Source organism: Lepidochelys kempii, chromosome 6 (assembly GCF_965140285.1).
Source record: "Lepidochelys kempii isolate rLepKem1 chromosome 6, rLepKem1.hap1, whole genome shotgun sequence".
Taxonomy (NCBI): Eukaryota; Metazoa; Chordata; order Testudines; family Cheloniidae; genus Lepidochelys; species Lepidochelys kempii.
Genome location: NC_136385.1, coordinates 83,050,278 through 83,067,018, shown reverse-complemented (window position 1 = coordinate 83,067,018; position 16,741 = coordinate 83,050,278). Strand labels below are relative to the sequence as shown.

The 16,741-nt window shown below is 44.5% G+C and overlaps 1 protein-coding gene across 4 annotated transcripts in view; it reads left to right on the top strand.

Moving 5' to 3' along the window:
- Positions 1-16,099, top strand: part of PRKD1 (protein kinase D1) — a 301,367-nt gene extending 285,268 nt beyond the window's left edge. For 3 of the 4 annotated variants that reach the window (XM_073348909.2, XM_073348910.2, XM_073348911.2), the window contains 2 exons: positions 13,183-13,268; positions 15,601-16,099. In XM_073348909.2, coding sequence (XP_073205010.2) covers positions 13,183-13,268; positions 15,601-15,819 — 305 coding nt within the window. In that variant the 3' untranslated portion in view covers positions 15,820-16,099. Of the gene's footprint in view, positions 1-13,182; positions 13,271-15,600 lie in introns of those variants that run through there. The other variant, XR_012159485.2, reaches the window with a different exon arrangement.
- The last annotated feature ends 642 nt before the right edge of the window (positions 16,100-16,741 follow it).

Genomic DNA, 16,741 nt, shown 5'->3' with positions numbered 1-16,741 from the left:
TAAACTTTTAACTGATATATGAAAAAGTGACTAGAGCTTTCAAGGGGGCATTTCTGATTTTGAAAATCTCAATACATAAACCAGCATTATATAATAATATCACCTTTCTGTTTCATAGCATTTGTGACCCTTGATTTCAGAGTGCCTTATAGAGGAATATAAGAATATCATTGTCCCCATTTCATAGATGGACTACACACACACAATATTTGACATCACTCTGAGCAGAATGAATGGAAAAGTGTAACCCTTTCAGAATGCTGTTGTGGTTACTGATCTAGTAACCAGGGCCAGAAAGCAAGCCAAAGGAGCAGACTGCAAAAATGCTGATAACAGGCTTGTTTGTTCCAAGGAACAATAACTAGAATGGACATGTGATTTACTAACACTACTTATTGTTCGGACTGTTGTTTGTGTTTAGATTGTCAAATTCAAAATAAAACAGATGGGGTATTAGACCACAACCAGAGGAAAATCAAAGAAGTAAAAAAGGTCACACTTGCTGCTTCAGTGTCTTTACATTTCTTGCTGTTTTCCCCCTTATGACTATCTTTTATTACTTGTATTGTGGTGGCGACTAGAGATTTCAGTCAAGGATCAACCCCCCATTGTGTTACACATTGTACAAAAACACTTAACCTAAAGATTATTCCTGACCACAGAGAGTGCTCCCATTGGCATAATTACTCCGCTTCAACAAGAGGCGGAAGCAATGTCGGCTTTTTCATACCCCTGAGTGACATCAGTTACATTGACTTAAGCGGTAGGGTAGACAAGCCCTAAGTGTACGATTGAGGTGGATTCAACAGACAGGAAGCACAAGTAAACAGCGTGATGATGCTGGTTAGCATGATAAGCAGAGGTTAGAGCACACTACCTGCCTAATCATTGTTGAGTTTTTGTAGGCATGATAGCAGAGGAGAGTTTTAAGTAAGGATTTGAAGGAGGCAATAAGGTGGCTTTGTGGCTATTTACAGAGGGCTCCTTCCAGGCATTGGAGGGGTAGCATGGTAGAAACCAAGCAAGTGTTTGGAAAAGGGAAAGGAAAAGGGCAATCAAGACTGGCATAATTGGCAAAGTGAAGGCAGGCATCTTCATAGCCCATGAAAGATGAAAGGTAGGTTGAGTATATGCTGAGGAGGTCCTTGAAAGTGAAGGGAAGTAAAGGGAAGTTACACCAACATAACCCCATAGTGTAGATGTAGTCTACACCACAAGAAGGGCGTTTTCTGTCAATAGAGGCAGGAACACCACCTTTCCAAATTAAATTGGATATGTCAGTGGGAGCTTTCTTCCATCGACAAAATTGAGTCCACACTGAGGGTTAGCTATGTCGGTGGATTTTTCACTCCCTGGCAAAAGTTAGGTTGACATAGCTACATTGAAGTGTGGACCAAGCCTGAGGCAAGGTCTGCAGGTAATGGGACCCATTAAGCGCCATAGCTGGCTAACACTTAGTCCTGGTCTACACAAAAAGTCAGTTCGACTCAGCTACATTGCTCAGGTGTGTGAAAAATCCAACCCCCCTAAGTAGTGTACTTAAGCCAAAGTAACCCCTCACATAGACAGTGTTAGGTTGACAAAAGAATTCTTCGGCCAACCTAGCTACTGCCTCTCAGGGAGGTGGATTACCTACACCAAAAGGAGAGCCCTCCCATCTGTGTAAATTCTTATTGGAGTGATAGTCCCTATTGTATTCCACCAAGGGCTGTGTGCCCTTTTGAAAGCTGTACTGTTTGATGGTCTGTACATGTACCTTGTGCCACCTGTGATTTTGCCTGAGGCAATAAAGGGGACAGTGGGCTGCTGGTGTCTCCAGTTCCTTCCTCCTGATGGATGGAGCGAGTCAGAGCTTTTACTCTCCTATTGTCCTTGTGATACACTTTCCAAAATTTTACAAAAATATCCTTAGTACTGTTTGCAGTTTAGATTTATTATTTTGTTCTGGTTTTTTTGTTTGTTTGAAATTTCCTTTCATACTAGATTTAGCACTGGTGATGCTGCTTTGGCAGTGTTTCCACCAAACTTTCCCCCTCTAGTACCTGGACCTGGACACTAGATTATGCCAAAGATGCTGGGGTTCAAAACCTGTGTTTCCTGCCCTCGCCCAATTTCCATCAGCAACGAGCACCATTGCTGTTTGTACTGCTTGGGGGCAGCCCACTTCACATCCAGGTGCAGTATCTGACTGTCCTTTCCTATCTATGCTCAAGAGAACCGGACTCTACACCTCAGGAACCACCTTATGGAGACTGCCATGGGACTGGTCTTGAAGCCTGACCAGGGAACCGCCCCCCGCCCCCGTACATCAACCTGCACAGGCAAAGAGTGCTCCCCCTATTGTGGGACCTCCATCAGGCTCCTCCGATACCAGTGCTAAGGACCCCGTGTTGGGGCCTAGCCACGAACCAAGGAAGCATGTGCATAAGCATGGCAGTGAGTCATCTTCCAAGTCTAAGAAGGATTCAGCGCCATCCATGAGTTCTGGTCACAAAGGAGCTACATGTTCCGAGTCTCATAAGACCAAGAAACGGCCGCACTGGTCACCAGATCCGCCAGCACCAATCACGGATCCTGCGACTCTGCCTGCTCCAGTTCTGCCAGCGTCTCAGGAGCTGTTGGTCTCTAGACAGATGCAGTTCCTGGTACTGGCTCCTCCAGTGGAATGGATACCATTGACCCCTGAGAGCGGACAAAGTCATTTAGGAAATCTCTTCAGCTTTTTGTAGCCATTGTGGAGAGGGTCAAAGGGTAAGCCATTTCCACCCAGAGAATCTCCAAGTGGATTTTAGGGTGCATTACATGCTGCTCCCAGTTATTGGGGCAAGCTCCACCTGAAGGGATTCGGGCCCATTCTATGAGAGTGCAAGCATCAACTATAGCTGCACTCCACAACATGCCCCTTGCAGACATATGCAAGTTCGGTACCCACCTTTCCACACACTGCGCTCGAGTGCATGATTCTGTGATGGGTACTTCATTTGGAGCAGCAATCCTCTGTTCCACAGTCTCCTCGCACCATCCCCCCCACATAGGTACTTCTTGTTACACACCCTTAGTGGAATACAATAGGGACCATCACTCGAAGAAGAAAACGAAGTTGCTTACCTATAACTGGAGGTTATTTGAGATGTGTGGTCCCTATCTGTGTTCCAACATCACCACCCCCTCTATCCCCTCTGCTGCGGATCCAACAGATCTGTGGTAGAGAAGGAATTGGAGACACTGGTGACCCTCTGCCCCCTTTCTCACAGGGAACATGTGCAGACCACCAAACAGTACTACTTTCAAAAGCTCTGGCTCCAAGCACATGGTATATCTGCATAACCCTCAGTGGAATACAGATAGGGACCACACATCTCGAAGAACCTCCAGTTATGGGTAAGTAACTTCATTTTGTGTCACACTGAAGTGCTGCAGGTGTGCCACTGTAGCATTTCAAGTGTGGACAAGCCCTTATACTGCACTTAGTAGAAGGGAATAACCTGCAGCAGGTAGTAATGTGCTGTGCTGTGCTGTGCTGTACTGTACTGTAAGGAAGTTTGGAGAAGCAGCAATGTAATCATCATAGCACTTTCACCTAGCCTGCTATAAGGAAGCCTCTCCTGGCCAGCAGTCCAGTAGTAGAAGACTTACAGCCATTGTTAGTCTTAACCTTCTATTTTTAATCATTTTTGTATAATATTGTAAAAGTAATTTAACCAGGCTTTCTAGAGCTATTAAAATGTTTGCAATCCATAGTGTTTGAGTCTGATGTCTGATTTTTTTAGAAACTGGTTTAAAAAAACAAATCAGTCTCCAAGTGTATCCTCTCTGATGGACTGTGACCTTGTTGTGATGTAGAGGTTTGTGTGGGCTAAAGACCCTCAGAGCTACATCGTGCGGAGCTTTCATACTCCTTGTAGGGTCCCCCTTGGCAAGCAGGTCTGAGGTGAGGCTCCTGACTAACCGCGGTCCGAACTTCACAAAACCCCAACAATGGATTAGGCGCATCTAGAGGACCTTTAGTACTCTGTGGCTGTGAAGGCAAATAAGGGCTGCAGCAGGAAGGAGGCCCCTGGCTGTCTTGGTTCTCCTTGCCCCTGGGTCAGGGTTTCCCTCCTGTCAAGTCTTGTGTGGTCAATGCCTGCGCACCGGTTTCCCCACGTTAAAGGGCTCACACAAAGCCCTGCAGCGACGGACGAGTGGCGGTGAAGACAGGAGCAGTGATCTCTGGGAGTCTTTAGACATAAATTTGCATGCAGGGGGCAGCCGTGTGACAGTCGTCTTTTGCTTGGATGAGACAGAAATGCATTTCGGCAGCAGCAGCTGTGACTGAGCAGGTTTTTTTAGGATCCCCTCTGCGCACTCCAAATAGGAGGGGGACAGAAAAGTTGCCCCAAACAGAGGCTATCTCACACTCTTCCAACTGGATGGCCCCGTCCAGTGGGATCACTGAACTCCGTGGCTGAAACAAGAGATAAGACAATGAATTTCGCCACCTGGAATGTCTGCACCCTTATGGACTCTCTGCACAGTGAATGCCTAGAAAGAACAACTGCCATAATTGCCAGAGAACTGGCAAGACTCAAAATTGACATTGCAACTCTTAGTGAGACCTGCTGAACCGATGAGGGCCAAATGAAAGAATGGAAGTGGCTACAGCTTCTTTTGGAAAGGAAAGCCACTTGAAGAGCAACACATTAATAGGATTGGCTTTGCCATCAAAAATACGATCACCAGTCAGCTTTTGGAGCTTCCCATTGGGCTCAATGATTGTCTCATGACACTTCAGCTCAAACTCAGCAACAACCAATATCATCATAGAATCATAGAATATCAGGGTTGGAAGGGACCTCAGGAGGTCATCTAGTCCAACCCCCTGCTCAAAGCAGGACCAATCCCCAATTAAATCATCCCAGCCAGAGCTTTGTCAAGCCTGACTTTAAAAACTTCTAAGGAAGGAGATTCTACCACTTCCCTAGGTAACGCATTCCAGTGTTTCACCACCCTCCTAGTGAAAAAGTTTTTCCTAATATCCAACCTAAACCTCCCCCACTGCAACTTGAGACCATTACTCCTTGTCCTGTCCTCTTTTACCACTGAGAATAGTCTAGAACCATCCTCTCTGGAACCACCTCTCAGGTAGTTGAAAGCAGCTATCAAATCCCCGCTCATTCTTCTCTTCTGCAGACTAAACAATCCCAGTTCCCTCAGCCTCTCCTCATAAGTCATGTGTTCCAGACCCCTAATCATTTTTGTTGCCCTTCGCTGGACTCTCTCCAATTTATCCACATCCTTCTTGTAGTGTGGGGCCCAAAACTGGACACAGTACTCCAGATGAGGCCTCACCAATGTCGAATAGAGGGGAATGATCACGTCCCTCGATCTGCTGGCAATGTCCCTACTTATACATCCCAAAATGCCATTGGCCTTCTTGGCAACAAGGGCACACTGCTGACTCATATCCAGCTTCTCGTCCACTGTCACCCCTAGGTCCTTTTCCGCAGAACTGCTGCCTAGCCATTCGGTCCCTAGTCTGTAGCTGTGCATTGGGTTCTTCCGTCCTAAGTGCAGGACCCTGCACTTATCCTTATTGAACCTCATCAGATTTCTTTTGGCCCAATCCTCTAATTTGTCTAGGTCCCTTTGTATCCTATCCCTGCCCTCCAGCGTATCTACCACTCCTCCCAGTTTAGTATCATCCACAAACTTGCTGAGGGTGCAATCCACACCATCCTCCAGATCATTTATGAAGATATTGAACAAAACTGGCCCCAGGACCGACCCCTGGGGCACTCCACTTGACACCGGCTGCCAACTAGACATGGAGCCATTGATCGCTACTCGTTGAGCCCGACAATCTAGCCAACTTTCTACCCACCTTATAGTGCATTCATCCAGCCCATACTTCTTTAACTTGCTGACAAGAATACTGTGGGAGACCGTGTCAAAAGCCTTGCTAAAGTCAAGATACAATACATCCACTGCTTTCCCTTCATCCACAGAACCAGTAATCTCATCATAGAAGGCGATTAGATTAGTCAGGCATGACCTTCCCTTGGTGAATCCATGCTGGCTGTTCCTCATCACTTTCCTCTCATGCAAGTGCTTCAGGATTGATTCTTTGAGGACCTGCTCCATGATTTTTCCGGGGACTGAGGTGAGGCTGACTGGCCTGTAGTTCCCAGGATCATCCTCCTTCCCTTTTTTAAAGATTGGCACTACATTAGCCTTTTTCCAGTCATCTGGGACTTTCCCCGTTCACCACGAGTTTTCAAAGATAATGGCCAATGGCTCTGCAATCACAGCCGCCAGTTCCTTTAGCACTCTCTCTTTAGCACTCTCAGATGCAACTCGTCCGGCCTCATGGACTTGTGCACGTCTAGCTTTTCTAAATAGTCCCTAACCACCTCTTTCTCCACAGAGGGCTGGCCATCTACTCCCCATGTTGTGATGCCCAGCACAGCAATCTGGGAGCTGACCTTGTTAGTGAAGACAGAGGCAAAAAAAGCATTGAGTACATTAGCTTGTTCCACATCCTCTGTCACTAGGTTGCCTCCCTCATTCAGTAAGGGGCCCACACTTTCCTTGGCTTTCTTCTTGTTGCCAATATACCTGAAGAAACCCTTCTTGTTACTCTTGACATCTCTTGTTAGCTGCAGCTCCAGGTGCGATTTGGCCCTCCTGATTTCATTCCTACATGCCCGAGCAATATTTTTATACTCTTCCCTAGTCATATGTCCAACCTTCCACTTCTTGTAAGCTTCTTTTTTATGTTTTAGATCCGCTAGGATTTCACTGTTAAGCCAAGCTGGTCGCTGCCATATTTACTATTCTTTCGACTCATCGGGATGGTTTGTCCCTGTAACTTCAACAGGGATTCCTTGAAATACAGCCAGCTCTCCTGGACTCCTTTCCCCTTCATGTTAGTCCCCCAGGGGATCCTACCCATCCGTTCCCTGAGGGAGTCGAAGTCTGCTTTCCTGAAGTCCAGGGTCCGTATCCTGCTGCTTACCTTTCTTCCCTGTGTCAGGATCCTGAACTTAACCAACTCATGGTCACTGCCTCCCAGATTCCCATCCACTTTTGCTTCCCCCACTAATTCTTCCCAGTTTGTGAGCAGCAGGTCAAGAAAACCTCCCCCCAGTTGGCTCCTCTAGCACTTGCACCAGGAAATTGTCCCCTACGCTTTCCAAAAACTTCTTGGATTGTCTATGCACCGCTGTATTGCTCTCCCAGCAGATATCAGGAAAATTAAAGTCACCCATGAGAACCAGGGCATGCAATCTAGTAGCTTCTGCGAGTTGCCGGAAGAAAGCCTCATCCACCTCATCCCCCTGGTCCGGTGGTCTATAGCAGACTCCCACCACTACATCACTCTTGTTGCTCACACTTCTAAACTTAATCCAGAGACACTCAGATTTTTCTGCAGTTTCGTACCGGAGCTCTGAGCAGTCATACTGCTCCCTTACATACAGTGCTACTCCCCCACCTTTTCTGCCCTGCCTGTCCTTCCTGAACAGTTTATAACCATCCATGACAGTACTCCAGTCATGTGAGTTATCCCACCAAGTCTCTGTTATTCCAATTCCTTGACATCACCAGGACCTCCAGTTCTCCCTGCTTGTTTCCAAGGCTTTGTGCATTCGTATATAAGCACTTGAGATAACCTGCTGATCGCCCCTCATTCTCAGTATGAGGCAGGAGCCCTCCCCTCACAGACGTTCCTGCCTGTGCTTCCTCCCGGTATCCCGCTTTCCCACTTACCTCAGGGCTTTGGTCTCCTTCCCCCGGTGAACCTAGTTTAAAGCCCTCCTCACTAGGTTAGCCAGCCTGCTCGCAAAGATGCTCTTCACTCTCTTCGTAAGATGGAGCCTGTCTCTGCCCAGCACTCCTCCTTCATGGAACACCATCCCATGGTCAAAGAATCCAAAGCCTTCTCTCCGACACCACCTGCGTAGCCATTCGTTGACTTCCATGATTCGACGGTCCCTACCCAGGCCTTTTCCTTCCACGGGGAGGATGGACGAGAACACCACTTGCACCTCAAACTCCTTTATCCTTCTTCCCAGAGCCACATAGTCCGCAGTGATCTGCTCAAGGTCATTCTTGGTAGTATCATTGGTGCCCACGTGGAGAAGCAGGAAGGGGTAGCGATCCGATATGCCACAGTCATTGATGCATATGCCCCAACACTTGAGGAGGAAGACAACAGGAAGCAGTTGGATAGTGCTCTTGATGCAGTCCTCACAGCCACACCTAAGGCAGACAAACTCATCCTCCTGGGAGATTTCAGTGCCAGAGCTGGATGGGACTCCAAACTCTGGAGCGGCACAATAGGCAAAAAAGGGGTGGGAAATGTAAACCCCAATGGTATTCTCCTCCTCAGCAAATGTGTGGAGAATGACCTGCTCATCACAAATACTAGAGTAACAAATGTAGGCAGAGTAACAAATTTAAGACCACCTGGAAACAGCCTCACTCCAAACACTGGCACCTCCTTGACTATGTTATAATCAGAACTTGAGATTACACTGATGTCCATATAACATGAGCCATGAGAGGTACAGATCACTGGTGGACAGACCATTGGTTAGTAAGATCAATCCTATACCCGCAGTTCCACCACACCGCAAACACCCCAAGACTAAGCAAAAGCAGTACCACAGCAAAACACTTCCGGACCAAGCCAGCTGCGAGATGTTCCAGCACCATCTGTCTGAGAAACTCTCTAACTTGCCTGATAACATCATTGACACTCAAGAGCACTGGAATGAACTTAAAAATACCGTTGACGGTGCATGTGCTGAAACAATAGGATATTCCACTCATCGGCACCAAGACTGGTTTGACTAAAACAACCAGGAAATCCTAGCATTAATTCAGCAGAAAAGAACTGCATTCTGTAACTGGCAAAATTATTCCTCTAACCAGTGAAAACATGAGGCTTGTCACCTGCTCAAAGACGAAGTCCAAAGGTGGCTACGTGACATCAAAAATAAGTGGTGACAAGAGAAGGCCTCTGAGATCCAGGGTTTCGTAGACCAGGATGACATTAGAAGCTTCTTTCAAGCAACAAAAGCTATAAATGGGCCAAGCTCCTAAGGCCCAACCCCTTTACGTTCCCAGGATGGCTCTACCCTCCTCAAGGACAATGCAGCAATTAAACAATACTGGAAGGAACACTTTGAGAGCCTACTAAATTGCAGATCCACAGTCTCTGAAGACACCAAGTCTGAAGACACCAAGTCTATTTTACAACACTTAGCAAAGGAACACCTTCTTGATCCCCCATTTTTTGAGGAAGTCTGGCATGCCATCACCCAGACAGAAAAAAAAATCACAAGACACCAGGCTCATGCGGCATCCCAGCTGAGGTTTTTAAAGCTGGTGGAACAATGCTCCAGCACAAACTTTAACAACTCCTCAACAAAATCTGGACCTGTGAAGAAATTCCACCTGACTTTAAGAATGCCAACATTGTTACAATATTCAAGAAAGGGGACATATCTTTGTGTGGGAACTACAGAGGTATTGCTCTCCTCTCCATCGCAGGGAAGATCCTTGCCCGGATCCTACTAAACTGCCTTCTCCCCCTTGCCAAGGAACTCCTCCTCAAATCACAGTGTGGCTTCAGGCCATCCCGAGGCACAACTGACATGATCTTCATAGCACGACAGATTCAGGAGAAGTGCAGAGAGCAGCACCAGGAACTATTCATGGCATTCATCGATATAACCAAGGTCTTTGACTCCATTAATTGTGATGCCCTATGGAAGGTGCTATGTAGGTTTGACTGTCCACAGAAATTCATTTCCATCATCAGACTACTCTATGATGGAAAGACTGCCACCATTCCATGCAATGTCTCAGAGACCAAACCATTCATTATTAGCACTGGTGTCAAGCAGGACTGTGTCATTGCTCCAACACTTTTCTCATTTACCTTGCTGTGATCCTGATTCTCCTCCGAGACCACCTTCTTGATGGAATTGGGATTGAGGATTTGGCCATCCATATGATACTCAATCTCCGACATCGCCAAACAAAATCTCAGATCACAAGAATTGGCATCACTGACCTTCAGTATGCAGGTGACTGCGTCATTCTCACACACACCGACCTGTAAAGTACCCTAAATATTTTTGCAGATGCATATCACAGCCTGGGTGTCTCTCTCAACATTGGGAAAAACAAGGTATTCTATCCAGCCCTCACCTGCACAAATACTCTTCGTACTCCACAAATCACCATCAGCGGAGAACCCCTGGAAAATGTGGATCATTTTCCATACCTTGGCAGCCACCTCTCCCAAACAGCCAGCCTTGACACAGAAATTGAATATAGGATCCACTGTGCCAGCACATCCTTTGGAAAACTGCTTAAATGAGTCTTCAATTATAGGGATCTGCAAACAGGCACCAAGATCTTGGTTTACAAAGCAGTTTTCATCCCCACCCTTCTGTGGGTCTGAGACCTGGGTAACCTACAGACAACATCTCAAGCAGCTGGAGTGGTTCCAACAGTACTGCCTCAGGACTCAGGAGGATTCTCAGCTGGGAAGACGAACACACTAACATCAGCATGATTTAGTTGGGGATTGGTTCTGCTTTGAGCAGGGAGTTGGACTAGATGACCTCCTGAGGTCCCTTCCAACCCTGATATTCTATGATTCATTCTCTCTGCAGCCAACATCAGTAGTATAGAAGTTCAGGTCAAGAAACACCAACTCTGCTGGGCTTGCCACTGTATACATATGCCTGGCACTTGCCTCCCAAAGCAAGTACTCTTCTCTCAGTTAAGTCAAGGAAGAAGGGCTCATGGAGGGCAGCGGAAGCGTTTCAAAGACATACTGAAAGTACATCTTAAAAAAGGAGGCATCAACCCAACAAACTGGGAGGACTCAGTGAACAACACAACACAGTGGTACCACACCATCCACGAAGCCACAGCTCACTTTGAGGAGAACAGACATATTCATGAGACAGAGAAGTAACAAAGGATGAAAGAAAGGGCACAACAGTCCAGCCAACAACTGTGTCTCCTCCAAGATTCCACCTGTCACTCCTGTGGGAAAATCTGTAGGGCACGAATTGGGCTCCTCAGCCACTTAAAAATCCACTAATGAACCCCTTTGGCAGACATCATCCTCACATCGAGGGATAGCCAAAGTGTGACTTTGTGAATCTCCAATACTTTAATAATGCAATTCAATCAACACAGATATTAGGTCTGTTTTCAGAATTCTTTCCATTGTTTGAATTGCCCTTTTTAAAAAACTCATACTGAGGTTGAAAAAAATGTATTATCATCTTTGAGAACTCCTAGGTGAGGTCCCATACGACGGCAGAAGGGCAAACATAGCACCTATCTTTAAAAAGGGGAACAAAGAGGACCCAGGAAATTATAGACCATTAAATCAGTTTGTAAGCACCTAGAAAATAATAAGATAATAAGTAATAGCCAACATGGTGCCATGCTTCGAGGTTCAATTCAGACCAGTGGGCAGGGGGGAAGGTGTCACCACTTGCCCTACAACCCTGGGTGCCTTTCAGTGCTTTGCTGCTGTAGCTTTCAGCCTAGGACACTCACAGCCAGCTCACAAGTATTCAGGTCAAACCCTTAGTGTCTGTGTGCTAAACAACTGCTGGTTCAGCAGCTCTGACCCCAGCAGCCTGTCTACAGCCCCACGCTGGCTTTCACCAGGTTTGGTTACAACCAGCAAGGTGACCTCGACACACTCCCAGTACCAAATTTCCACAAAACCATGTGTCCTGAAGTGTCCAGCCCTCTCCTGGACAACTCAGGGAAATAAAAAGGTTTGTTACTTCTTTAAAGAGACAAAAGCACATTGCAGCTTATTAACTGGGGTAAATACATTCTTCCCTTCAAACACATCACTGAGTTGGTTTGCAGTAACAGACAAACAATTAACAATAGGACATAAGTTAAGTGATCCAACTGAAAGGAATAAAGTTAGAAAGGATTACAAGCAAATAAAAGTGAGGACATGAATCCAAGAGTGTAAAACTTAATCTAGCAAGATACAGGCTTTGTTCTATGTGGTTTTGCTCACCAAATCTTCCTTCTTTCAAGTCATGGCTGACTTTCCCGTAGTCAGGGCCTTTCTGAGAAGTACAAGATGGTGTCTTCTTAGGTGAAAAATCTTTTCCTAAGCGCATTTCTCACCTATATTCAGTTCCCAGAGACTTCAACTCCCCAACCCTTGCTTGAAGGACCCACCTTTCTAAGCTTGCAAGCAAGAGCTTTGTTCCTTTGTGTCTGTATAGCGATGGATATCAAAGATGGCTTCTGCCCTTGCTTGTATCTTCCAAAGTTCAATTACCTTGTTTCAAGAGGCAGAGTGACCTCATGCTGTTTTTCCCTTCCTGTGGGCTTCCCCCGCCACCCCGTATGTAAATTGGGCTTCCAGTGTTCAATTCCACCATGCTAAGATGTACATGGAAGATAGGTAAATAGCTATCATGTTCACTCCTTTCTGGCAGAAACCTGTCTCTCGCTTAGTTTGGAGACAGACAGTACAGCCTTATATCAATGAGTATCCAAAATTCCTTATATAGTGTTAATATATATATTTTACAATGCTGTTAATCACTAGTGTATTATAAGTTTTCATAAACACCTCATTTGACAAACATTTATAATACAGTAGTATTGTATACAATCAGTCGATTCAGTTGCTTATTACTAGACATTCAGACCCCCTGTCTCTACAGCCCAGATAAAGTTTCTCTTCCCTACTGGAATCTGTCCCGTCCCCCGCCCCCACCCCCACGTCTGCCCCTTGCCCCATGCTTTTTAGCATTGTTTACTTTATATGTAAATGGATCTTCATTGTCTTTGATAACCAGGCAGGTCATAGAAGTAAATACACAGTAAATTCCTTTGTCTAGGGCAGACCTGATTACCAACTCCTTTTTGATATGCCTGGCTTAAACACATTTTAGTCATCATTCCAGAATAGATCCATAACTCTTAATACACACATCCCACAAGAATATTAATGATCATGAGTTATTAGTTTTCCAATGACATATTACATGACACCTTTTGGATACAGATTATAACCACACTGAATTGGTCAGACCAGCTGAAACTCATTATCCGAGATCTGTGAACCCCTTCCTGCCATACATTTTTATATTTCAGTGTGATATGTTCTGAAATTATTTTTTTCAGCTATTGATCTCATAAATAATTTGCTGCAAGTGAAAATGAGGAAGCGCTACAGTGTGGACAAGACTCTAAGCCATCCATGGTTACAGGTAAAGCTGCACTTCATGCTTTTTCCCCCTTTCTGTATCCATATTTAGATTCTAAACATGAACATATTTTGGTCTTTAAACAGAGTAGAAGCTGTAAACCCTGATAATTTTCCTCGGTTCCAAGCAGACTTTTCCCTGTGCACAGGATATTATTTATTTTTAAGATAGCAAAGTTTCATATTACTAAGACTTCATTACTTTTACAAAATATGCTACTTTACAATACACTTGTGTACTATGAAATGCCATAAAAAACTAAGCTTGTCAAACTAACTGAATAACATACATTTTGTGCTGTAGAATCTTTTTTTTTTTTTTTTTAAATCCTGATCTTAAACCCATTATAGTTGATAGAAAGACATTCACTTCAGTGTCCTTTGGATCAGGTCCTAATTTGCTTATTTACACAGCTAATTAACTGGCAGCAGGTCTCTCATGCATCAGTGTGAATTAGCAAAGTTCTACTGTGTCTTCAAGGAGAATACAGCATTATTATCATTTTTAATGAAAGGAAATTTTGCAAGTGTTAAAGCTGTTCCTAAACTTTATGTCCAACAGTACCAGTTTCTCACACTGAATCTTAGGCTTTACTATCCAGTGGAACTGTCTTCCAGTCAGTTGAGACTTAAGTTGGAAGCAGCCAAAATCTGTTGCAGGGTAAAGTACAGAAAACTAAATGGATGCAGGCAGTGGGTGTGCGTTGGGTCCCCTATCAGAGAGGTTTACCATTCAGGGCCTGATTCCTCAAGGTATAGAAAGTCCTTAATCTTCCACTGAAGTCAACAGGCATTCAGAGAGGTGCCTGCAAAAGAAGTTGAGAATGTTGTTCACCTCACAGGAACAAGCTGTAAGAGTGGGGTGTGAGGGAGCTAATTGTGTTGCTCATGACCCTGAAGTACTGGCATGTATATTAGGAGCTCCTAGATTGTACTGGTATGTAGGCTTTAGTTTCAAAGTTATCATTTGTAGTCATGAGGCAGTGAGAATCCTGGGGTCATAGAAGCATTTGCCCCTAACTATTTGGAGATATGTACTTTTCTCCCTCATTCTGTAAAAGGCTCAGAGATAAGTAGCTTCTTCTACAGCCCCCACGATTGTGATATTTAATCACCTCCCACAGATACAAAGTGTACTGACAGGAATATTTCTGTCTATCTTCTCCTATTGCCAGGGACTAGGTATTTATGAACTATTTTAGCTCCTGTTTGAGTGAGAAACCAAAATAAATCACAACAATGAATGTGGAGGTCTTGGTTTGTAGCAAGCCTTTAAGGCACTGCTATTAATGATTACTGAATCTTTCATATTGTTCAGTTGTTTTACAGGCTATGTAATTTTTCCACACCACATTTTCTTTTTAATTGGTCATGAATTACTCTTTTTGCTCTCTTATGAAAAGATATTCACATTGGTAATAGAGCCTCTTCCACCCTTGTGCATCTCTCTCTCAAATATCAACATCTCCATTAGGAAGCAGCTATAAAACTCAGTTTCTGAATTAAATATTATATTTTGGGATGTTTGCCCCAGCCCACTAGCATTTGTTGCCATTTCTCTCTAGGCTGCAGAGCAGACTGACTACATTTCCTGTTTTAACAAATGTAATAAAATTCCCAGTTTCTGTTAAACTAGGTACTTACTTTGCCCTCCTTACCATATTATTTGATCACCTCCCAATAATTAATGGATTTTTCTCCTTTATACTACCCCTATTGACATAGAGATTCCCATTTTACAGATGGGGAATGGAGGCAGAAGCAGAACCATCCCAAGGGTACGGCTAATCAGAGCAACTGCTCTGGGCCCCACGCTTTGGCTGGCCCCGTGGGCCCATACAATTCACCAGTGCAGTCAGTCCCGGAAGTGACGGATTCATCACTCCTGCCCTGGGCCCCACACCCCCCTAGGGACAGCCCTGGGCACAAGGTAGATTAATTAAATTTCCCCAAGTCACAAGAAATCTGTGGCTGAGTTTGGAATTGAAGCAAGGGCTCAGGTCCAAGTTTAATGCCCTAGACCCCCTTTCTACCTGTAAAATGGACTGTGCAAATAACTTCAAGGCTACTTTGGAATCCTAGGCAAGTGTGTATTTTTACCCGAACAAATTGATGCTTGCGTAGGATTTGAAAAATCAGAGCCTCCTGTCCAAGCTGACCCCTGATCTTGTCACCAATACGTTGAGATTATGAAACTGCCTTGTCTGTCATACATTTGAAGAAAGCAAGGCATTTAGACAGCAAAACTGAATGATACATCTCACACTACTTGGAGAGAGATTACTTATTTTTACAAATACTCAAACTAATACTACCCCTTTTGGTTTTTCATGCAGGACTATCAAACCTGGTTAGATTTAAGGGAGCTTGAATGTAAAATCGGAGAACGCTACATCACCCATGAAAGCGATGACTCACGATGGGAACAGTATGCAGGAGAGCATGATTTGCAGTATCCAGCACATCTTATCAATCCAAGTGCTAATCACAATGAAAATACTGAGCCAGAGGAAGCAGAGATGAAAGCCCTTAGTGAGCGTGTCAGCATCCTTTAAGGTGCATCCCCTATCATCTGTCAAAACACTGTGGAATTAATAAATACATACGGTCAGGTTTAACATTTGCCTTGCAGAACTGCCATTATTTTCTGTCAGATGGGAACAAAGCTGTTATACTGTTATCACTGTTGATGCATCCGAGTTGCCAAGACAAATCAACAGAAGCATTTTTATTTTGTGTGACCAACTGTGTTGTATTAACAAAAGTTCCCAGACACACTAAACTTGTTATTGTGAATAATTCATGTATTAAATGCATTAAAACCTGTCTCCGCTGTGCCTTTGCAAACTAGTGTTTTTCTTACTTGAGCCTCATATTGGTAAGGAGAACCTTTCCATACCAGTCTCTGTTGTGTGTGCACCATTAGTATTGAAGTGTAAGCAAACTCTTGAAGAGTAGATTATTACTGCTGTTCTGTGAACAACTTCTACCATTTGGATAAAGTGTTTATTTGCTATGGAAAAAATATATTAAGATAAAGATACAAAAAAAGCATGAATATAACAAATTTCATATACTGTACAGTTTCAAGTCAGATGCACCATCTGTGTATGTGTATTTATATAGACACAAGCACACACACACATGCGGTGCAACCTGCTCTAAAGCCTGAATGCCTTAGTAATGTAAACTGCAGTACACGTCAGTTGTATTTCCCCTTTTCTTAAAGCATTCTGCTCTAACATGTACATTCAGAAGCTGAAAAACACGTTGCCTTTGTGTATGTTTTCAATAAAAAGTCTTGTTGAAATGGATCTGTTTGATGGTGATTCTTTTTAAGTTATCCTGAGTTGCTTTTCCTGGCTTGGTTGGGACTAGAGCATCTTTCAGATTATTCTTTCAGCCTGTGGAAGTGAGTGATATGGAACCACTGAAGGAGCCCTTCCATAAGGGAGCAGGAATGTGCCATCTGCAGAG